The sequence below is a fragment of the Hippocampus zosterae genome, chromosome 16 (assembly GCF_025434085.1).
Source record: "Hippocampus zosterae strain Florida chromosome 16, ASM2543408v3, whole genome shotgun sequence".
Lineage (NCBI taxonomy): Eukaryota > Metazoa > Chordata > Actinopteri > Syngnathiformes > Syngnathidae > Hippocampus > Hippocampus zosterae.
This window is the reverse complement of record NC_067466.1, coordinates 10,601,449-10,625,659: the sequence shown is the minus strand read 5'-3', so window position 1 is coordinate 10,625,659 and position 24,211 is coordinate 10,601,449. Positions and strand designations below refer to the sequence as shown.

The window sequence follows — 24,211 nt, the reverse complement described above, 5'->3', positions numbered from 1 at the left end:
TTTTTACCTGCCAACTTAGCAAATGATTTAAAGGCCATTTTTTTTCATATAAACTGATAACATATTGTTACTTGAACTTTCTGCTAAGGAACTCAACCCTCCCGCCCCCCACCCCAGTTAGAGCCTCTTTCCCAAACTTACACTTGAGTTTGCGTAACCTTGAAGCTTCATGTTCACAGATTCCCCACTTTTTTTCAGGGGAAGGTCTGATGTCTCAGCCTTGGCATTTTGCCGCTCCGAATCCTTGCTTTTTTGTCTCGGCTCTCCCACACATTCCCCTCCGTTATCTCCACCCCTCTTTCAGCTCCGCAGTGAAGTGGAATATCAGGCTTCATATAGTACGCCCTGGCAATAAAAAGTCAAGAGTGAGGATATGGTTTGTGGGTATTCCTGCCAAGTTGGAATGCTCCAAAACTGCAATTAGCGCTTGGTATTTAATCGCTATGAGGTCAAAGCCAGGTGTCGCTCGAAGTTACCATCATGACGATCAAAACTTTTATCATCAAACGTTAAATGCTTGACATCAGGCGTGAATTCACATAAGAATGAAGCCATCGATTCGATGAAGTTGCGGCTTGCAGTATTTAAATCAACTGCTGCGCTGCGTGCTTATGTAAACGACTATTACGAAACCATTCCAGCAAGGCTACTTTAAGGACCTTCCAGAAGAGCAAAATGCAGGTGGTAAGTGTTGCAGCTAGTGTTCTTATCTGGGACATTTTAGTCTGGCAGTCATTCACGGCCTTCATAGTGCCCCCTCCTGCTGCAAAATAATGAAGTCCTTCAAAAGGACGGACCCAAAAAACCCAGAATGACCTAAAAAGAAGTAGGGGACCTTGTAACATCCGAATTGTGAAATTATACAGTTTGTTTAGTGATGCGCTACATGACATCAATGTACTCCTCAAACTCTCCCACACCTACTTTTGTTACGCATTTAGTTTTGTCCAAAGCGGCGCGCCACGTGATGCAGTCGGTCTATAATGCTTTCAACGCAGACAGCTTCGCAATATCTCAAATCAATTTATGATGGGGAAAGGAATGTTCAAACTGTCTTTTGATTTGTTGAATGAGAAATCTGACGGCGCTGGCAACTAACTGACGTGGTTGTGTTCCAAACTAGCTGTAATTCATGTTTAGTGTTTTTATTTTTTCCCCATCATGGTGAGCATCCAACATTTTCCCTCTAAAGCAAACGTGGTCATTTCCAAGACCTGCCTCGGAAGCAACGCTCTCTCTGTTTGTCGTGAGAGCAACATTAGACTGACACAACATCAGAGTGGATGTAACGTGGCAAGTGCCCGTCGTTAATCGTACTTCTTGGTCCTCCGCCCAACCTCACAGTGAAACACCCGTGAGACAGTCAAAACACCGGAAATAAGTACTGCGACAGGTTTATGTGTCAAAGTTCCAATATCCATATCGCTGTTGTCATTCCATAAGCTTATTTGAAAGAGAGAGGAGAAAAAAAGCAGACTCTGCAGGGTGCTTATCTTCACTCCACATTATTCAGATTTAGTCACAATTCGACGCGGGTGATGATAGTCAATAATGTGCTGTTATGTCTCCATTGAGTTTTTGCACAAGGAGCAAAAGAAAGTCGTTGTCAGTTTGTTCAAAAGCGCGCCTTGGGTGTACTTCTGAATAGATTTCAACAGATCCATCAGAATAATGTAGCTGAATGTTGCACGCAGACTTGGAAAAAAGATGATTTGTTTTACCGTAGCTTGACTGTTTTCCTAAACCGGGCTGTTTCTTCATGATTTAACACTCTATGACTTTGAATTTTTTGTTTTTTTTCCCCCCCCAATGCATAATGGCGCTTCAAATGTCACCGAATGATTGTTTCTCCACTATTGACATTTTCCACAACGCAACCTCACGTGGTCTGCCATTAGAACCTGGAAGAGTCTCTTTGCATTTCCCAAAGAGGCTGGCGGTAAAAAGGGATCGATAGGGACAATTATGTTAGGATTGCTCATGCCGATGATGGCTCACCTGGTGAATTGCTGTGCTGTTTCTTGAAATATGGGTTTGGATGTGTGTATGTGAGACTGATGGATTAAAAACTGCAGGGAAAGTTTCCAGGGGACCTGTAAAAATTAAAATCCCCAGTGTAGAGGTTTTGTTTTTCCTAATAACAGAAAAAATATTTTTGGCATGGCAAGAGAAGCTCATGTTAAAAAGCCGGGCATATTCCTTTTCGCCAATCATGTCGTTCCACTTTGGCTTGCTCGACTTGCTTTCACTTTTTGATACCGCGAACACGAGCAAGAATAACTCCGCGCGAGCACCACCGTTTTCAACAACCCGGAGCCGCATTGCGGCGCAGGCCGCTCCCACGTTAGGCAGCATTGGGGGCATACGCTTTGTTTTTGCTGTAGCCTCACAAAAACAAACCAAACCAAAAAAGTGACAAGGTGTGAAGTCTGGGGAGCGGGGAACCCATTTGAGCACGAGTCGAGTTTTTGTGGCTGCCGAGTTCCAATTCAGCCCCCTGGATTGGCCTGCCCTGGTTTTAGACTAACACCTGCCCTCGAAATTTGGTGTGTTCATCAGTGGTGGTCAGAGCAGGCCTTCCGCTGCATAATTTGACTAGGAAAGAGCCAGAGGCATGCCACGGATAAATCGCACTATGGGTTCGAGCAGACTGACGTAAAAAAGAAAAAAAAATCTGCTTAATCTTGTGCTGAACTGCATATGGGGTACAGAAAAAAAGCACTCCAATACCAAAGTGACTGAATGCTGATGGCCTTACATCTGTCTAAATGATACCTAAATGAAATACAAAAAAAGTAAGATTAGAACGGTAGTGACTTTTGGGACGCCCGAAATTGCAGTTGGAAGTCTGCCATTTAGTGAAATGGCAGTCTAAATGTGTGAAAGTTTTCTGACATCGGTTTTTGGACAGCTGGCTCGATGCCCTCTACCATGTGACCGTTGTGGTGTACTTATTTGTCTCCGGGTACCTCAGGACTTCTGTGTTCCATAGAGACCACCTCATCCTACCGGTAGTGTCGAGAGCTCAGAGCGGGTGGGGGGGGACCAAAACTACTCTGGAATTAGTAAGGATGAGGAAAAGGTCTCCGGCAAAATCATTCTTTAATTTGGAATTGTTATTGCTTCTCAACTGGTTGATATGTTTGACTTCTAGTTCTGCTGATGATAATATCTTCACCTTTTCTTTTAGCAGTACAATACTGGTACTTGTATGTCCCCAGTAAGACTGATTTTGAGTGCTCACTGTAACAAATGAAAGATTATGTCCTCCATTTGGTCACAGTAGTTGAAAAGCACCCAGGCGGGGACATACTGGGTGGATAATCCAAATGCAGGGCACTTTTTTAAATCCATGTTGTGCAATTGTTTAACTGTAAAAGAAGTCACGATCACCGAAGCCATCATTTCATCAACCCTCAAGCCTAGGCTCCAGATTTCCCCTCTGTTGTTGCATTATTTGCCCAATGTTTACCTCTTTGAGTATGAATCGTGAAGCATTTGTGGAATTCATTTGAGAGTGTGAAAATGATTTGGCATAATTGTCTCTCTGCATTTGCAAGCTCTTGGTGATGACAGGTTACGCAACTTCTGTTGTATTAAAAATTGACATAAAAAAAGGAGCCACCTATTGTATGATGTACAATACCATTTGTAAGCTGAGTTCGATGTGATTGTTTTTTTTTTTTTGTTTATGGGGGCGTGCCCCTGCGACGGAGATTTTTCTTCCATGAGAAACAAAAGAAAGTCGGCCTATGTTTTCTTTAGTGCAACCCGCACAGAAAGAGACTGTAATTAATTGTACTCATGCAAAATTTAAAAAAAGTCCGAAAGAGACGTCCAAAGAGAAGTCCTACGTAGAGGCTGCAAAAAAAAATCTTGTGTGTGTGTGTGTGTGTGTAGCATACTTGCAACTCCAGTTACCACTAGCAACCAATTTGTCTGTTGTCTGTTATTTCAGACCTGCAAGTTTGAGCGCCCCCCCACCCCCTCCCGCCCTCTGAAACCTCTTCATACAATCAAACAAAAATCTCTTCCTCAATTAAATAGCATTGCATGAGCTATGACTGCACATAATAAAGATGCGCAGTCAATCAATGCGAAAGTAATTATGTGAGCTTGCCGATGTTTCTATTTGAGTGACTTTTTTAGTAGCGGGCTGGGAACATGTAATCCTCCCTCAAGTAAGTTTCTGCCTCAATTAACCATGTCTTCCAAAAGGATGCTTGGCTCCTCCTAAGCACAAGTCAGAGTGACATTGAGAATGTAACATCCTCAATAAACGGGGTCACGGTGCACCTTGGAGCGGGAAAAGCACCGCTCGGCCCATTCTCATCCCTGCGTCGTGCACTTATAAGGCGACACATTTGAATTTCGTGCGCCCTCGCTTGAACGAAGACGAAAACGGGCGTTCTGTGACGGAGTGACGAGCGGGAGTCGGTCTTTGGTCACAAGCGCGACCTCGCGCTTTAAATTTGGCCTTCGGGTTTTCCAAGCAAGAAAAGATTTACAATACCGTCATGATGTAGCCGGTGAAGCGTTGCTTCCCCTCGTTGCATACACCCTAGTTATCTTGTCAACAAGCTCCAGGAAAGTAGCAATTTCCTTATCTGATATTGTCCTCGTAGGCACATCTTAATAGCTTATTTCTCGGCTCTATTACACTCATTGTTGTCCAGAAATGTGTAAGTGACGCACCAAAGCAGTCCATTGCAATGATGTGTCCCGGAGTTCATCATGATAATGAGCACTTCGGTTTGTTTTGAGTAAAGCCGAGAACTCATATTTAATCTACTGTGTCACTTTGCCTATTCGATTCAGTTCATCAATACTCGTGTCTGTGGAAGCCCATGCAAATAATACAAACGCTTGTCGGGATAATCATCGACTCTCGTGATAGCTTTTCCTAGGCCATGTTAGGAAGATACAAAAGTTTGTGTAGGGTAACAACCCGAACACAAACGAGCCATTGTAACTCCTTACTTTTTTTTTTTCCAAACCCTATGTTTTTTTAAAACTTTTTGTTTGTTGTTGGGTTTTTTTTCTTTTTTGAGCGGCCTCTAGGCAATATCCACGTGGCCAGTTGGCCCCCTAGTCCACTCCAGGGTGGTCACAGGCAAACAAGCAGCCACAGCTACATAACTCATATGACGGGGGGGCAGAGAAATGCCAAATGCTGGAGGAATTGACTCCAAGGAGCAGCATATGCTGTATGTTTACATCGCTTTCTGCTGCAGGAAGGCACTGACTGGAGCACTAGATTTCTGGAAATGCTTCCCCACTTGTCTTGCCTAGTTTTTTGGCACCAAGGGACTACTTTTCTTTTAAACGAGGCTTTGGTACCATCTTGTGGCGGTTTAAGAAGAGTTTTTCAGCAAATAATGGAGGAAACATTTCTTTCATGCGTGAGGAGTGAATCACAAATGGGTTGCGGGCACACTTAGAACTTTTAATATGTTTATTTATATAACTTGTGGAAGAGCTGTACCAGTCAGGCTTAAGTCAGTTTGGATAGGCTACAACTCGCAGCGTCCCTGAACTGGATAACAGTAGAAAAGGGGTGGATGGTGTCATTGTTTTCCAGATGCACAAGTCTCAACGACTGAACAACTAAAGGTTTGGTTGAGTCTTTCAAAAGTGAGAGGGCCACATGCGACTGAGTATACAGGAGACAGAGCACAGCTTGATTGGCTCCTGCCGTCTTCAGAGACATCAACACACCAATGCGCGATGAGCCTGAGAATCAATGACAACGTGGTTTTCTTCCTGATCTATTTTTGCCAGGCTTCATTGCGCTAGTACGTTTTCTTTTCTACTGCAATGCACGTGAGACTGTTTTTCGTGCTATCCAGAAGGGAAACATTAGTGTCATATTTAAATGTTATTTCAAACAGCGGCCAGAATGCCATACCGTGGTACATTCAAGTATTTCATTGTATTCTTCTTCCTCTCTATTAAAATTGAAAGAAAAATTCCATAACAATTATGACCTGAGTGTTTCTGATGTGATTTAATTGTCAAATAGGACTGAACGCAAGATCTTACATCCCTTTCCTCATACGTCAATTTAAATCGGTGTGTTGTTTTTGTTAATACACGGTAAAAAACATTTTGAAAAAAAATTAAAGAAATACATACAATTAATGACAACGATGTGCCGTCGAGGAGAGTATGAATGCAATATTGTTTTAACACTTGCTGCTTGTTTGTACCCCTTTTCTGTGGGGCGGGGCAATGACAACGCTCACATCTTGTTCAGTTGGTGACATGAAATATATTAGACCAATATCACCACTTAGTGGACAAACTACTACATAGCAGCAATGAAAGGCGGACTGTGTCAGCAAAGTTCCAGGACTGGCATTTCAAGCTGCGAGTTTTCCTCTTTAAAATAATAAAGCTTACAAATGTGTTTTATTTCACCATTGCTATACATTGGCTTCCTCCTTCTTTACAAAACAGTTTGAGAATTATAGTTTGCTTTATTACACAATGCTTAGTGACCTTGTTTTTAATTTTTTCCTGTCTATATAAAAACAACTAAAACTAATACTAAAACTAACAAAAACTGTAAAAGGATTTTTGAATCATAAAAACTTAATTAAAAAAATCAAACTAACTGAAGATAAAACACTGAAGTCAAATGAAATAAAAAGTAATCATAAAAGAAATGTAAAAATCCAAAACAATTATAACCCGGCTTGTCCACAAGAACAGGAAGCGCGCGAAAGGCTGATAAGCGTTTTGTGTCTTTGAGAAGTGTGTCATGATGAACCTGAGCGCAACCCCATTTGACTTCAGCAGAAAACTTATATTTGTGTATTTTTATTTGTGTAGTACCAAAGTGGTTCAGATAGGATTTCCTAATGGTGAAAAGAAATCAATAAGAGCGGTAATGATTTCACCGTATTTGTTTCCAGTAACACACACACACACAAAAATGTTAAGCAATAATCATTGAGCAGAATTTCTTCCAATGTGTATTATTCACATATTTTTACATTCAGTCGTACCGCACGACATATTCTTTCATAAACCACCTCAAATAATTTGTTCACATGGCCACAAGGTCTTGGCCAATTTCCTTCGTAATTCATCATTAAGATACAAATGGAACAGAACGATAGAGAAGAGGTTCCCTCCAGGCTCCGTTGACTTGGCTTCTCGGTTGAGGTCGGCGTTGTCTGGTAGGCCAGTGACGCCTCACTTCGGGTATTTGACAAACTGACACTCACAGAATCAGAGTGTCCGACTCAGCTTGTCAAATACACTAAGTGGGGGGCCGGATCTCCCCGAATCAGACTTGACTCCTTTGAAGAAATGAACATTCACCGCATGCCCACCCCTCGAAAGCAATCGTTTCTCAGTTATTCAACAACGAGCTGAATGAGTTACCTGCGGGCATTTGGGTGTTGCTGCTGAGGGCCAAGGACTCTCGCCGCTCCCGTCCTTGGACTGCGCCGAGCTGACACTGACAATCGGTCGGAGCATTGCTGCAAAGGGGAAGTCAAAACGAGGAAGATAAATTGAGCGGCTCGCTCGCAGGAAATGTGTGGAAATAAAGTGTCAACATGTCACGGTTGTGAAATGCTCTTGAAGGCTTTCTCGGACAGACGTTGTCCACGCCTTTCGTTTTGCGGCATTTCAGAGTTCTTATCGATGCATTCAGAAGGCACTTGTAGTGCTGATGATTGAGAGTCTGTCAGTTTATGAACTCGTTGAAGCTCACAAACACCCCATGAAAAGAGGGACCACTTTATTTGAACCCAAGAAGAACTTCCTCCATCGTTCACCAGCGACACATACTGTAATTGTTCCATGATCCTACTTGTATTCACTTTTTCACAGACAGTCTTTGAACTAACTGACCAGTAGTGCTGCTGTCTTTCTTCTGAGACCAGCAGAGTTCAAATTTTGGCCCGCGGGTCATTTCCTGGTTGCCAGCCAATCGCAAGGCACATCAAAAACAACCATTTACACACATTCATACAAATGGAGTCTTCAATAAAATTTCCATGCAAACGTGTTTTTGCAATCTGAGAAGAAACCCGGAATGAAATCCCACTCAAGCACGGGGAGAACACCAAAAACTGCACGTAGAAAGATCACAACCGAGACTCGAACACACCACGTTTGGCTGACGTGCCAGCCAGAAGTTGTCCATCCAACTGCGTTGTGCACTGGAACAGAAAAGCTCAAAATTGGAAGTGATAAATGTGAAGAAACAAGCGCACACTTATTTATTGCTTATTAGCTTTGTTCCAAGATTCTCTGTTGCTACTACAACAGCTCCGATAAACGACAATGTAGAAGAGAGGTTGATTAAGATTTCAAATTTGAGTACCGTTCTTGCATTTCTTCGCAAAAAAAAAAAAAGAGGCTAGTTTGAGTGGTTTCGTGTTATGTTTGATGAAATTCTGACTTAGCAGATTTAAGCGAACAGTTAAAACGTATTCACTCCCAAAGACATTTTTAAACGTCTTTTCAGACTTGGTCCAGAATTGGCTGGTACTGCAGTGTCAGGGTAGAAATCGCTTTTTTATTGTTGTTGTTTTGATTGAAATTCCTAATTCCTGTTAACTGAAAAATGAAAGAGGCTGCACTTGAAGCATTACACGATGCGAGGTGGTCTCTTAGACATATTGGTGCTGGTGGTCTTCACAAACGTTAAGCGCTACAACGGTCCTTCATGACTGCATTGAGGCCGCAAGTCACATAAGCAGTTGAACCAACTTCTGCGAGCAGCAGCAGGCCAAGATAGAGGAAGTAGGAGGTGAAGAGATGCCTCCCAAGTGCGCTCTTGAGAAAGAGTGGAGTGAACTTTCATCAAGTTGTTCCCCAACAATTAACTGAAGAAACAGGCTGCAGTTGAGTGGCAGCCACATTTCTAAATTCAAGAACTCACACAGTAGTAAAATTGTTGGTGGGATTTCTGGTGACAGGAGCTTGCGGCAATGTGACGCGTCCTATTTTATCTATTTCTTCCACCAGACTGAAGCTGAACTGCGAGCTTATTATTCACTCACCTGTCACCCACCTGCTCTATTATTTGTATTTAGTCTCAAAACGGTGAGTGAGGAGTGAGATTTATTTTTTGGAGATAAATTTGTGGACTGTATCACTAAATGCAAGACGTGCTTTTACTAACTGTTAAACTGAGTTGAAAACATGTTTAGCTAATACAGTACAAATGGATTAATAATAATACAGTGTGATGCACAATAAAGAAACGTTTACTGGTCGAATGTATTTGTTATACAGTATGGATGAACACTCCCCTGAAAATTCTCTTCTTGCCCAATCGCCGATACTCATGAGCTAAAGGCGCCATCGTGAGGCTCATCGCAAAATTGCAAGCACGGTGGTTGCAAAAAAAAAAAAAAAAAAACTGCCGGAGGCCATTGTGCGGTGGGTGCTCGTTCTTCGGCCCCTACAGACATTAAAGGTACATAGACATTAAAGGTCAAGTACGTGCCGTGCGGCTTTCGTACTTTTTTAAATGTACAGTTATAAAACTCTTTTATAAGTGTATTTACCGATTATAAACCAGCGCGTTCCGATTTAAGGTACACGTTTGAACAAGAGGCGAGTTGCAAACAAAAAAGACAAGACCAAGCACGTTTTTTTCTAGCTTTTATTCACTAGTGCAAGGAAGACGAAGCAAAAATTGGGCAAGGCACTGTCTGTCAGATGGACAAAGATTATGATTCAATCCTTCATATTTCATCTTTTAAAGAACTTCTGGGGGCAAACATGAGTGAGGTCACCTCATTCACACGATGATTTGACTAAACTTAAAAGGATTGTTTTAACAGGTAAAACATACAGTACAGCTTCGTTTCAGTTGTCAAAGGCATCTAAAGGTATCCAAAATAGCAAATGCATTCTTGTTTGACGGCAATTTTTTGAAGAAAAATACTGTATTGCAATTGCATCTAAGTAAAAAAATCATTTAGACACATTAAAATAGAAAGCAACACCTACTGCTATAATACTTTTATTTTGACCTGTGAAAATAATGTCAACACATCTTTCAGAGACAAATCTATGAAACAAGCAAAACCCTTCTTGTGCCTTGATGCCAAAATGAGGCTAAAACGATGGCGATGACATGTTTAATTGAAAAGGAATGTTGCTGTCAAGAACTGCAATGTGGATTTTTCTTTCATTGTTGCAATGACACGGTGTGCACGGGGTGTTGCTTGTTTCCTTCAACTTACTAGAAGAGCCACCAGCCACTTCATTAATAGCGTGCTGCGGATGCTGAAGTTGTATGATACAAAAATATCCTCGGTGTTTTCTTTTTCTCTCTATTTTAACACCGTACACGATTTGATCACATCAGAATAATCCAAATCACAAAATACAAAAGTCATTAATTAAATACATACAGCATATTAAAATGTAAGAACTAGAGATACTACTCATTGTTGTTTTGGTTAATATTGAATACTGTGATGTTCCAGTGCATGTTAAGGGAATTATGCAAAAAAAAAAAAGTCTTTCAGATGTGATTAAGGAAAAAAAAAGATTAAATTACAACATACCAACTTTTGAAAAACATGCTGGAGGATGTTGAACAAAATAAATGGTCATGCCTTGACAACAGAACTATTTGATTAAAAGCTTATATATTAAGCCGAAACCCAAGACTCAAAAATGTAAGTCTGATGTATGTTGTGTACGTGTGAGAGCTACAATCTGACCAAAATCATCCAATCAGATATGAACGCTTCAGGGTCACTTTTTTTTCCGTCCATTTTGAAAGCTTCCCCTTTACAGACAAACATGATGAGCATCATCATATCTCATCCTGCAGATTCAAATTTAACACTACAAACTAAAATAGTTTCTTATGGCACAAGTTTATTCAGTCTAGCTCCCAAAAGAAAAGCAATTCATTGTCTAATTCTGCACTTTAGATGAAACACCACCACCGAAATCAATTCATCCGACTGTTTACATTGTACAGTATTTAAATGCTGTGCATCATGAGATCATTAATACGAACAGAAAACTCAGTTTGAATGTGTACAGCAGAAACATAAAATTTATAGCTAACAGCCACAGAGTTGGACTGGCCATCAGGTTTTTCATATTGGATACAAGGAAGTGACAGAAATATGAGATGAAATTATAAATGGTTTGCTCGATGTGTCAGAAAATGTGGTCCATTAACGAAATGCTACAAACCTCCCCTAAGGGAGGAATGCACTTAAAAAAAACACATGTCCCTTATTAAGCAGTAACTTGCCTAAATTCAGTTAGAAATGGTAGCAATTGCAATTTTACAGATCCATATTTGTACATTGTGCTGTGTTTGTGCAGCCATGTCATGATTTGCAGCTGATAATTTTATTTGGGGCGGGGGAGAAAGAGCTCGAGTGACGCAGGACAGCAGTCCAAGTCAAGTGGGCTTGGCGACTTCCGCATCACATACATTCAAACTCATCGATGCGCTGCTTGGTGTTTCCTGACCGGATCTGCCGGAGGGTCTTGTACTTGTCTCGTCCTGCCCGCATGTTCTCTGCGTGGATCATGTCGTTGACCGTCTTCTTGGTCTCGTCTCGGGCGTTGGCCAACTCTGAACTTAAAGCCTGGAACGACAGTTGGCACACATTTCTCAGTGAAGCGTCTTAAACATCTTCCCTCTTCCTTTCATTCTGGTGACAAGTAGGCCTCGAGGGGCACAAAGGACAGCCGAGCTTTTCCAGTTTCTTGTTATTTGCTACAAAATGTGTACTTTGCTTTGGTGCCAAGGAAAAAGGTTCAGGTGATTTGAGGAGCGTCTTCGCCACCGTCTTGAAGCATCAAGTTCTGTTTTCATGGTGTAGCCAAAAAAATACTCAACTGTCTCATAGCCCAACCAAACGACTTTTTTTCCTGGCATTTTGGGAGTCACGGGAGTGTTTCGGGAGGAGCGTTGACATACCGCTGTCCGAGAATTGTTCGTCATGTAATTATTACTTACAATGGAAAATGAGAGTGGAATGGGAAAATATTTTGGCTCATTGAGTTTCGAAGGAGAACGGGGATAGCAGGTCTGCCTCCGATTTGTGATACTCGGCTGCGACCTTCCTTTGTGGATGCTCATGAGTGCTATAGAAGATGGATGGTCGGATGAGTGACAAGTATGTGCTTCTTGTTTTAAAATGGTCTCAGCCCACTGCAGTATGCGGTGACCTTTGCTAAATCCACCTGGCGATTTAGTACGCTTTGCTCGAATGTTCTGCCTACACGCTCCACGGTGGACGCTGAAGCCAGCTGAAGGGTCCAGTACGCGGCGTTCTGAACTGTGCCACTTGAATGCCTTTAGAGCGCAGTGCAGACAGTCTGTTTCATACCGTCGACTGCGCCAATATATTCGGGTCAGCTAAAAACAACATTTTGATTCCCCGTGCATGACATAACCCAAACATTCAACCCTTTGCTGACTCGAGCATATAAGACGATAAAACAGCTGGGTGTAAAACTGTGTGAAGATGTTACCAGAACAGCCCAGCCACTGTATCGGAGCGCCCCACCGGCCCCGCCCGATGCTTCAGGGAGAGGCAGAACAATTAAATGTTGTACCATTACATGGCAGAAGGTACAATTAACCTTACTCATACAACAGAAACAACAGCCTTGTTTTCAACTAAACGGGCCCAGCTTTCACCTTGACCAAGTCAATTTGTGAGACAGGATCATTATTATTTCAGTCTACTCTGTACTTTTAGTGACATTTTTTGTTTTGTTTTGTTTGGCGGGGATTTTGCTTATCTAAAATGTGTGCCTTGGCTCAATGAGACTTACGAGTAAGTGTTTCTGCAAACGTTCGTTCTTCTCCGCCTCGGTCATGCGCTCCTCCTCGCTGCGGTCCTTGTACGTGGCGGCAGATGTAAACTCGGCGCTGGCTTCGGCGCTGCTTTCGTCATTCTCGTCGTGCTCGTTCTCGGTGTTGAGCGGCTCCTGAACATGGGCCACCATCACTTTGTTTTTGAGCTCTTCTTTGGTCTTCTCCAGGTCCTGCTGCACCATGGTGGCCTGAAATCAGAGAATGCTCGTTAAGGGTGGATGGAATTACACAGCAACGTATTGCGAAATTGAGTTGTTTTTCCAACCACTGTAATAAGAACAAAGATTGATCGACACACTGCAATTAGCGAGATAAATCCGCGAGTTGCACACCTTCTCTTGCCACAGTATTGCCTCCTCTTCTTTCTTCTTCTTGGAATCCTCCAGGAGGGAAATCTTTGAGGTCAGCTCAGCCAACTCGGTGGCCTAAAACAACATCGTCATCCTTGTCTGAGTCGTTGATAATCAAAAGCGCCAAACCAATGTAACCTGTACGCCGTGTAACGGACCAGGTGCTCTTGGTTCTTCATCTGGTTTTCTGACTGCTGCAAGAGAGCCATCTTGGCATCCTCTGCGCCTTTCAGGTCCGACTCAAGGCGCTCAGCCTCCTCCTGGGCTCGCTTCCTCTCCATCTCCAACTCAAGGGCCCTCATTGTTTGCTCCTCCAGCTCTGCGCAAAATCACGCCGCATGAAAATCACTCCGGAACAACATCTTAGCCGACATACTGGCCGGTCACCCACCTTGCTGGGCTTTTTTAGTCTGCTCCTCGATCTGCTTTAGCCGCTCCATTAATTCCTCTTTTTCCTTTTCGATCTTCTCCTTTTCCTTTTCCACGGCTTCCCTTTTCCTCTTTTCGTTATCCAGCATAGCTCTGATAAAGCATTGAGAAAATATTTCACAGTGTACTTTGAATGACGCAGCGAACGTTGTCAAGCTGAAGACAATACCGCAATTCTAAAAGTGACTGTTAGAGCGTAGCGAGATTTATTAAGTGATGAAGCAGATGATTAACGCAGTAGTGATGCACATAATGTTCGGAGACTTGGTTTCGGTTCCTTCATAGCCAATTAATTTAATACTGTATATGTTCCGTGAATAAAGTGACTGCTACCGTTCCATCTTCTTCAGATTCTTATCCTCCCGAGCTTGCGCCTTCATCTGCTGTACTTCGATGGTGTCGGGCTTGCGGCGGCGCATGTACAGCTCGTGGTTTCCCATGCAGAGAGACAAAATGCGCTTGTTGATGCGCAGCCTCGGAGCATAAAATACAAAGTCCTAAAAAAAAAAAAAAGGGACAGAAAGTTAAGTGCCGGGTATTGCGAAATGAATGGGTGAAGAAGGAAAAGTTTAACCTACTGGTGCTTTCTTATCAATTGGTTTGATGACGAATTTCTTGTCATTGAAGGAAATGTTCCTGATTTCACTCCAAGGAAAACCAATTTTGGGCGTCATTCTGTGAAATAAACACACAGACTTCAGTATTGATGACGAGCCCCAAAAGCTACAAAACGGGTGGCAGTATGAAACACCAGTCGCGTAGACGCTTACTTGTCATTCTGCTCATATATGTTCAGTCCCAAAGCGTCCACTCCCAGCCATAACTCTGTTCCTTTCTTATTTTTGATGCTGAAGTAGTTGACTCCATACATCTCCAGGTCTTGGGCGATCTTCAAATACTCCATCATGGATTCCTCTCTGCGCACACAAGCGATGGTTTTGAAATACTGGATTGGTCATGCTAGATAGGGAAATAAACATCTCTTATCGCTTTGCCCAACTTAAAACTTTTGGATCCCAGCAAGCCGCAGACACTTCCGGAGTTCCTCAAGGCAGTTTTAAGACTTTTGTATAGTAGTTCTCGAATAGGATCTCGCGGAAGAGCCTCAATCCAAACATAGCAGACTTTAGGTGTCAAAAATGCCTCAGGCGAGAATCGAATGGCCTAACCCCATAAATGTTGGCCACTGTCGTAAATGGCCGTCTGTCTGTGCCATTTGTTATATGAAATAGCGTGAGATTTATTTCTGATTTCAGATCTATGCTAGGTTATGACGACTCAAAGAAAACATGAGCCATGAAAAGTGTTATCGTGACCTCTGGGTCCTGGCCAGTGTTATTATTTGAAAAGTCACGCCGGGCCACTGGAAGAGGCATACAAAGGAGAAAAGGCAGAGTCAGATAAAGTTTGGCCGAACAGTACAAATAAAACTAGTAACCCGTATAATGAGCTGGGAACTTCTTATCTTATGAGACCGAGAAGGAGGAGGATCGGAGATTACCTCATCATTCCCTTGTGTTCTTCGTGCCATACTTGAATCCTCTCCTCCCACTGGTCCTTGCTAAGTTTGTGCTGGTCCAGAACTCTGTCGACATAAGTGGGTAAGAGGTCACGCAGAGGTCTAAAGTGGCTGATCCGAACCCCAGATGACCACTGCTCGTCTCGTCGATCAACGAATTAGTGCGGTCGGAATTACCTCTGAGGGAGCAGATGCTCGTTGGATAGATAGCCTGGTGTGTGGACTTCCTTGTTGTAGTCAGCGTACTTGGCCTGCACTGCATAGGAAGCCAGCAGGACGGCCGTCTCCGGGGGGCAGTAGATATCGTCATTTAGAATTCCCTCCTTCACCTGCAGGAAAAAAAGCCGCTGGGTGGCATCCTGGATTAACTCCTCTGAGACGTCCTCGGGAAAGAACTTGGCACGGAACTTAAATAGTAGCGGGCTCTCCTTCCGCACATCTTGGGCGGTCACCTGAAACGATAGAAGTCGAATATAATGTCGGTGCAATATTTCACTCTGCCGTTCGATAGCGACAAAGACAGGAAATCAATCGAGCGCTCACCTTCTTATTGAGCTTGAGCCACGTAGATAAACCCTTGGTGTCCTGGTACTGGAGTCCAAAGTACCAAACCTCCCGCAGCCCAATTGTTTTAACAACCTGAAAAAAATATACATGCAGTATATATTTTTTAAAAATCCCTAAACTGTTAACACATTCTCTAACAGGTATTTTAAAAGTCGACAATAGGCGTGTTGTTTTGGGAGACCGTCTATGCGCACCTGTCAACTACAACCAAAAAAATGTATATGTAAGGTATAAATCTAATATCATTCAGTAGAGGTGAAACATGTGACATTTGTATCGTTATTGCCAACGTTATGTAGTATGACCGGAGGCAAAACCAAATGACTATTTTAATGCGTGTCCTACCTGGTCAAAGAGTTGCTTTCCTGTTGTTGTGGGCTGAATGGCAAACTCCAGTTCCGCATCCATTGTGGTGACTCTTACACTAATCTAGGGTCAAGAACAAATGGAATGAATGAACAATGGAAAATGACAATAATATAACATGGAAATGAAGGTTCCTTTAGAAACCACTGCATCATTTAGAACCACTGCATACTTTTGTTAATTTCATATTCACGTTGGTCAGGTCAAATGAAACAATTGAATGTCTTTGTAATTGGAATCAATAGAAAATCAACAGTGATGAGACGGGGACATTTACTTAAGCCTTAACTGAACACTCAACGGTGGACAAGCCCCCCCACCCCCCATCTGACTGTGTAATGAATAATTCTATTTTTTTTCCTGCGACTCGACTCCATGAAAGCCCATGCGCCCGTCTAGCGGGTCTCAATATGGAACTTATCTCCAGGAAGTAACCACATCCTCTGGTGGTGAGACCTTGCAAAGCCTTTGGCCGCTGCACCCTCATGAGAGCGGCCGACTTCCTGTCATGTACCAAGCAGTCAAGCAGTCAGCTCGCTGCTCTGCGGTCTGCCAAGTACATACTCGTACACCACCGGGGAACTTCCTGTTCAAGTCAAGAATGCACTGAACTCATAACAGATATTGAAACAGGAATGCGGAATGTATCGTAAGCACCGCCTTAATCAAGTCAGACATTTTTCCCCGTGCTTTTGCAGCAGTGATGTGACGTTGAACTTGTAATAGTTAGGGAACGGGGGAAAAAAAGAAATCAATAGCGTGTGTCTCCTGCATTAATTCCAACTTGCCGAGGTCATACAAATATTATATTTAGCCTGGAATCAGCAAACCGATTGTCTGGCAGTTTCTCATTTCTCTGCCCACTTGGTGATGATGAAAAAGGCAGCACACACGCCTGTTGGGAAATAACTGAGCAGGCTGAGGCCCGCGCCTGCCTTCAACAACAATGGTGCGCATTATTTCCCACTAGTAGGGGCTGACGAGAGTGTTGCCTTCTTTCCCATTCATGTCAGCAGAACCCCATTTACAGCTCAGGACACTTGCCCGTCTGTCACTTCCTGTCATCGCCGGCAGTTAGTTTGTCGGTCAATCTGGGTCGACGCCAAGGAGCGACAGAAGCGTCTAGAACAGTGGTCCTCAACTAGAAATGCTGTAGGTCCACTTTTTTTTTAATAAGACCAAGGTCGGATCCCATGCACGGCGGTCATGGGGAGCAGGGCTATATGCCCATTTAGTATGGTAAAGCCAAGCTTATACAAATCAACACTCCTCACAACCAACCAATAATGGGGTGCATGAAAATAACAATTATTCACTTTGCCAGTACACAGCAAATAATGAGAGGTATTGTGTTGAGGCACAGGAACTCTTTTATTTTGTTAAGTTGTGCCTGCTTAATAATAGAAATAGCCCTTTTAGGGAAATAAGACATTTTTACTTTAACTTTGTTAAACGGTAGTCGTCTTTTTTCCCTTAATTTAACAAAAACAAAACAAAATACTAATTTTACCAAAATAAATACTAAACATGAAAACAAAAATATCCTTTTCATTTGTACAATTCCCCTTTTCACATCCACTCTGAAATCACTTAAAAAAATATATCAGAAGAGGAGTTAAGAACCATTTTAAACACTGACAGAAGGGAGCACAGGAATGTGCAGTGCTGTTCTTCCACTATAGGTGAATGCAATGTCTGAGGCATGCAAATATTATTTGAGGACGCCATTATGATGTTCATTTACCATGTTGCGGTGCTGTTAAACAGCTGCAAAGATCCGCGGGTAGACGGGAGCAGAACTGCACACAATCGAAACCTCCCACGATTCGTTTTGTCTAATTGTCTGTGTGCGGCTCTCCTGGGCTGAAGCTGTGAGCACACCGTGGCGTCGCGCATGCGTCTGTTTCATGACACAATGATCCATTTTGAATGCGTGTGTATTGGGATAGACGCGTGCTGACGCTTATGTATGGTCACACCTTCAGTTCAGAGGAGCCAATCAGCGCATCGTTATCGCCGACATGCCCTGCTCAGCCAGGGTCTCCAGTTAGTCAAACATTATACACACAAAGTCGCGCTGCTGCGGTCCTCTGCATTACATCTGTTAGTGCGCGCAAAGAATACAACAGATAATTTTAACAAGCGATCGCGGTAATGCGCAGATTATAGTCCCAAAATATAAAATGTATAACGTAAAAATCACTTCATATTTTTTTATTTTATACAATTTGCCGAGGGTCCGGACAGAGGAGGTCGGCGGTCCGGTCGTGGATCGCGGTCTGCCAGTTGAGGCAGACTGGTCTAGAATCAGATCGGGGAGTACCGCTTGTGGTGCGCAGGATTCCTCAAGTGGGAGACAAAATAATCACGGAATGAAATGCTCAAACTGTGCATAATGTTAGAGTGCGTTAAAACGTTCTTTTTTTTTTTTAAACTAGTACTGTACATTTGTTAAGTACACTCCATTTGCATTGAATCTTTTAGGACCGTTTGTCTTCAAACATTTACTTAGGTACAATTTAACATTTATGTGCAAAGCTCGTTCATTGATTAATTTAAGTTTTTTTTTTTAATTCAAGCACAGCATTACATTAGTGGCTTACAATGAATGAATTATACTTGACAGGAAATAAAACGGCCTACTACGCTTACTGTATTTTTAATGTTGGTCTTTTTTTCCAAGTTGCACTTGCCTTAACAAATTTGAGAACAATTCCAAGTCTAAAGAACCAAGATGTCGATAAGAAAACCATTTTAGAAATCTCATTCCATCTCGCGATGACTCGGCTGGACTTTCAGCCACTTCATTTCCTGAGCCCGAATGACTAACGTTGCATGAGAAAAAAAAGGAAGCACGCGGCTACATTCTCTGCTTGTGTTAGGGTGTGCCGCCTACACTATTCTTAGCGCACGCTCACCCGCGCCCTGTCGACCCACGTGCCATGTTTCCATGCGTTCAACCTCATTTTCCCACCATGGCAACTGCACAACATACACTTCCAAAATAATACTTTCACCATCTTACGACAGTGTCTAATGATACTGAAACGTTTGTGACATTGGCATTTTTAATGGCGGTGTTTGCTTTACTCTGACTTAATGTCTAAGAGAGCCTCGCAGCTCAAATCTCATTTCCCTATTGACGTGTCATCCCAAAAACAGTAATCGCTCCATAAATTACCATAAACATGATGTAGACGGCCACAATATCCCAAAGTACAAATGATATGTTGAGAAAACTATGTAGCCGCCTTCTAATTACTCATATTAAACCTACGCTACATATCTTCACAATGATGTGAACTCTAACACAGTGAACATCCAAAAGTAATTGAGACATAGACTGGTTTTTGAGTTGTCTGCGAGGTAGTGCAAAAAAAAAAAAAAAAAAAACTATTTGAACGCAGTTCGTACTGTCCGTTTCCATGCCTTGATGCAGATTCTCATCGATATGAGTGATTCTCTATTGATATGAGTTTTTTTTCTTGGTCAATCGGCTGCCCCTCAACAAACTTCCGTGGCGTAAGCCTACTGACTAACAAACCAGCCAATAATGTATTTAACAACACGGTGTAGATACTGTAATATATATATTTTTTGCTCAGGCTCGTGGCACTTGTAGATGATCTCAGAGTTGGGAAGATGAGTAAAAAAAAAAAAAAAGTGTGTGACATACTATGTAAGCTGTCGGAACGGTTGTACAGAAAAAGGATGTGAAACCTCCCACCTCAGTTCAAACGCCCTGTGGCTATGTGTACTGTTGTGTGTCTGCAGTCCAGATGTGTTTACAGCTGAGGGGCTGGATGCAGCCGAGCATTACGTTTCGAGAAACCCTCCAGTTGAAGAGTGTAAACTGGCAGACAGGAAGAGGGAGGGATGAAAGACAGAGGATGAGCTTTCTTTACAAAAGCGAGGAGGGGTCTTTCCCATGACCATTGTTCCTAAAATATACATACTTGTGCACATTCATCTGCTCAGACATCTCTTAGCGCCAGAGCCAAGTCCCTTTTGTTGGCGAGGTAGTTAACATCGGTAATCCTTCTCTACCCTCCGTCCAAACTGGTACTTTGCTCAATCAACTCATGAAGGCATGTTCACTCTACCTTCATACCGTTCACAAATACTTGTGCGTGAAACGTATCATTGAGTCCGGGGCAGAACATAAATACAAACGTTTGGCAAAACCGCAAGCTTGTTCTTATCTTTCGACAACCTTGATTTGATGTGAGCTATAAACAACGAGGAGAAAAAAAATGGACTACGGTAGAGTGAATTAGCGCACAAGTATTAGAAATATGAACACAAAACGACTTACTTTCCGAAGTGTAACTGTCACACAAGATCCGAGGTGAAAATATTCCACTATTTGTGTAAAACAATTAAACATTCACTTTTTCTACCACCTCTACTTCTACAAACGGCTAATCTCCTCTGCTATGCGCACTACGGCCTCCTTAAATCCCCTGCTAGCATACCTCCACGTCTTTCCATTGACCAAATCACCATAGCCACACACACTCAATGTTTGTCCCTTTCGCAAGAAAACCACCAATGTTGTTCACCTACGACTAAAATGGTAAGTTATACCCTCGCTTTTTTTTTTTTTAAAGAAAATGTTTCTACCATCACGGATATTTGAGTGACAAGGTACCAGTAGGTTGAAAATGTTGACGATACCGAATGAGCGTTTAATACTCATGTCCAATGAAAATGTGTCACGATGACTTTATTTGGGAGTGTTTCAAACCCGACACAGTAAAAGAATCACAGCAACTCGTGATAAAATGACACTTGGCTGATAGAGTGCTCCGGTGCAATCTTGAGTGGTGCACGGCATGTGAGGAGCAGGCTGGGGGAAGCTGGGAGGAGAGAGTAGCTAGACCGTGATGTGAAAGTCCATATAAGGCTGCAGGCGAGGAAATTACCAGAAAGGAACTGATGTAAGAGCAGAACATTTGAGTCACACCGTGACTCTCTTGAGAAACTTAAGCACTTGAGTGAAGATGGCAGAGAGGCGCAACTTTTGGAATCATTGCGAGTCATCAAGACTGAGACAATTGACTAAATTGTGTTGTTTTTTTTATTACTGTGGCTACAGTTCTCCAAAGACAACTTTCACTTGGCAAAAACTGAACTTTGTTGCCGAGTCAGATGATCTCGCTTCCGTCTTTTCTGTATTTTGCCTCCCCTGGTTTCCAAATAACCTGACCGAGGCACAAGTTAACAGCAATCTCTGATCGTGGGGGGTACTAAACTTTTCATCACGAAAGCATTGTTCCTCAGTTATTTCTGCCATCATTTACGGCCAGTGACCTTCCTCTCGATCAGATATTTGTCCCCTTTCAGTTTGTTTTTTTTCCTAACACTAAAGCAGAATATCGAAACAACATAGCAGCATTGAACCACGTATTGTCTTATTGCTTGTAAACACATTGTAATAGCTTCAGCTGGCCTGTGAAGCCTGTGCAAACAGGGAACCACGCCACCGTTGTCGAGGCTAACCGTATTCTGGCTGCACTACTCAGACAATTGGCACAAAGACGGTCACCTAAGAAACAGACTAAATATATTTCTAAAAAGCAGTTAACACATACTGGGCTTTGAACATGCCTCATATTTAAATTGAATGTACATACCTATATAATGGGCATTCTAAAATATTAATTATTAAGTTCTGATTGTTCCTCTCACAAACCCAACAGAGTTTATTTCAGTTCGCGTCATTATTTCTTCAGACTTTGTCATATTAAACCGCTCAATGTGATGGTGGTGTTGATGTTGCGATACATTTAGTTTTGTTGTAATGTAACGACTTGAAATGTCTTATCTTTCCAGCTTTTTCCTCCTAATATTGTAACTTTATCCACTAATACTATGAGATTTTATTTGTCATAATATTTCAAATTGTTTTGTAGTTTAATGGCCCTACTTATTCATACCGGTGCATCTTATTTCCCACTGTTTTTAATAGCTGAAATCCTCACTTATAGAAGTGATGATAAGTTAAGCTCAAACGCCAATTGAAACAAATTCACTTCAAAAGTGTACTCTATTTGTATTGGGTGCAAGATAAAATATATTGAGTGCAGCTGACACCATTCCGTGTGGATGACAAAGCACCACTTCCGGTTTTATGTCTTTGAAAACAACCCGTGTGAATGCATTTTACTTTTTGCCTTCATTAATGCTGTTTGTATCAAAGAGGGCGGGGCTTCTTACATACTTTCCAGTTATTTTTTCCCCAAGGAACTTCCTTAAAACTCTAATTAAACACAACTACCATATTACTGTTGTTGGGCGGAAACCTTGCATCTACGAAACCATTATTTTTTTCTGAAAATCAAGGTCATATTTTTGAGTTATTCAAAACTGTATTGTTAAAGTTATTTCGTGAACTTCAATTTTTTAAAAAATGACAGAGCCACGTGGGCAGTGACACTGACAAAATTTGTGATTTATGAAAAAAAAAGTTATTTTCCAAATAGGGGGCTTCTGCCCAACAGTTACAAAGTGCACCGCTAAACGCCATATAACTTTTTTTAATGTTTCTGCCTAAATATTTATGGCCTGTTTAATAGAAAGGCCCTTCACCAAATGACAAGTAATTAGATTTAAATATTTATCCATCGCCTCAAGCTAGGAATACTCCATGCATGCAGGCATGTCAGATTTATCTGACGAGACAATATGTCACAATCATCAGATTTTAATTGGCCCAAGGGGAGGAGTAATTGCTTTATGTTATTGCTTTATTGGCACACAGGGCCCTAGGTCTACATTTGACACATCAGTTTATTGCAGATTTTATGGACCCCTGTTTAAAGTGAATTGTCCATTTCAACTTAAAGTTGCTATCCAAAGCTCCATTGATAAACAAAGATGGGCATTTAAACATTTAAAGTGTAGAATCAGCAACACAAGTTATGGATAACAATTTTACTGTCCCACCGGTGTGCAAGATTTTTATTTCACGTTTGAGCTCATATACGTCAAAACGTGCTAACAGCTCAGAAACATGAGCTTTATGCGGGTTGAATTAAACAAAGAGTGTGTGTGCAACCCCCCCCCCCCCCATTCTCCCAACAATGAGAGGCTGGGTCCTCTTCATTGTTCCCAGGTATGCCACGCTAAAACGGATTGCTAAAGTGAATGAAATATGACGTCACCCATAACACTTCTAAAAACATCTTTTCATGCAGTAAGTGCCGGGGCTGAAGGACACACAGCTGGGCCGGCTTGACAGCTCCAATCTCGGCTTCTTAACCCGCTAGCTAGCTCTGGCTGGATGTGGAGGCCTCCGGAAACACGAACTCTATGGCGACCGGGGAGGGGTTGGGGGAACTGGAGGGCACTCTCCCAGGACAAAGCTACACTGGGACGGGATCCTCAACCGTGCCTCTCGTGGGGAGATCTCGAAAGCGGGTTTGTGATATAAAGTAGCTTCAAGGCCTCCATGAAAGATGTGATTTAAGGCGGTCATTTGAAGAGGCACTGGGGCGGGAGCGCGCACGCGCACTCTCCTAACGGAAAGTATTGTGTCGTCGCGTTAATATAAAAAGACTACAATTAACCAGCCGAAGCACCTAATAAATAATACACACCACAAAACAGCAATCACATACCGGTGTTGGTCAGATATCTTCGTAGGATTCTGTTAATTGTGAGCAATAACGAGATGTTTGCAAGATAAGAATAGTTACGTTCATTCAAGCTTACCGTCTTCGGCATCTTGTCTTTTGTTGGTCCGGTTCGGGTTAGAAGAAAACAAACAAGCAGAAAAAACAAACAGGGACTAATAGAACAGACGAGCGGTTGTCGAAACCACCAGAAAACTTTTTCCCATCAGAACAACGGCGCCAGTGAAACGCCTTCCTGTCCAAAACGAGTCCTATTACTTGTTAGCTCGATTTAAACGCACAAAAAATAACAAGAATCTCCTGAACTTTCGAGGGGAATATTATTCTTTGTGTGGCACTCGTCAAAAGAAACGGACTCGAAAGCTCGATTTCCTGCTAACGGTACCCGGACTATCTAACCACACCCAGTCCGATGACAGGACAGAAGCCAGACAGAAAGAAGGAGAAGCTCGGTTTGGTTTGGGTTGATTTAGTTGGAGCCCGCAGACTCCGCCTGCTGCCTCTGCAT

The 24,211-nt window shown here is 42.4% G+C and overlaps 1 protein-coding gene and 2 long non-coding RNA genes across 4 annotated transcripts in view; 1 reads left to right on the top strand and 2 right to left on the bottom strand.

Annotated features, from left to right (window-relative positions):
• Positions 1–24,211, top strand: part of LOC127588116 (uncharacterized) — a 56,870-nt gene that overhangs the window by 14,359 nt on the left and 18,300 nt on the right. The window lies entirely within an intron of this gene.
• LOC127588113 (uncharacterized) lies at positions 6,460–7,807 on the bottom strand. Its single transcript, XR_007958977.1, has 2 exons — positions 7,393–7,807; positions 6,460–7,307 (listed from the first exon to the last, which is right to left on the bottom strand). It is a non-coding gene; the product is annotated as an uncharacterized LOC127588113 (long non-coding RNA).
• Positions 9,979–24,165, bottom strand: LOC127588105 (moesin-like). Of its 2 annotated transcripts, XM_052046671.1 has the most exons (13): positions 23,783–24,165; positions 16,046–16,129; positions 15,677–15,772; positions 15,311–15,585; positions 15,116–15,199; positions 14,385–14,531; positions 14,193–14,289; positions 13,948–14,111; positions 13,577–13,707; positions 13,344–13,504; positions 13,168–13,260; positions 12,793–13,023; positions 9,979–11,594 (listed from the first exon to the last, which is right to left on the bottom strand). In XM_052046671.1, the coding sequence occupies exons 1-13, from the start codon at positions 23,792–23,794 to the stop codon at positions 11,430–11,432; spliced, it is 1,740 nt and encodes a 579-aa protein (XP_051902631.1). In that variant the 5' UTR covers positions 23,795–24,165; the 3' UTR covers positions 9,979–11,429. The 2 variants fall into 2 exon arrangements, with proteins under 2 accessions (XP_051902631.1, XP_051902632.1); XM_052046672.1 differs by lacking the exons at positions 15,311–15,585; positions 15,677–15,772; positions 23,783–24,165 and having other exon boundaries at positions 16,046–16,104.

Bases quoted from the DNA above. Each gene is read 5' to 3' on its own strand.
- LOC127588105 (XM_052046671.1), bottom strand. The intron at 14,532-15,115 runs GTAATCTCCGAT...TTGTGTGCGCAG, and splicing joins GAACACAAGGGAATGATGAG to AGAGGAATCCATGATGGAGT. The intron at 13,708-13,947 runs GTAGCAGTCACT...ATGCTTTATCAG, and splicing joins AATCTGAAGAAGATGGAACG to AGCTATGCTGGATAACGAAA.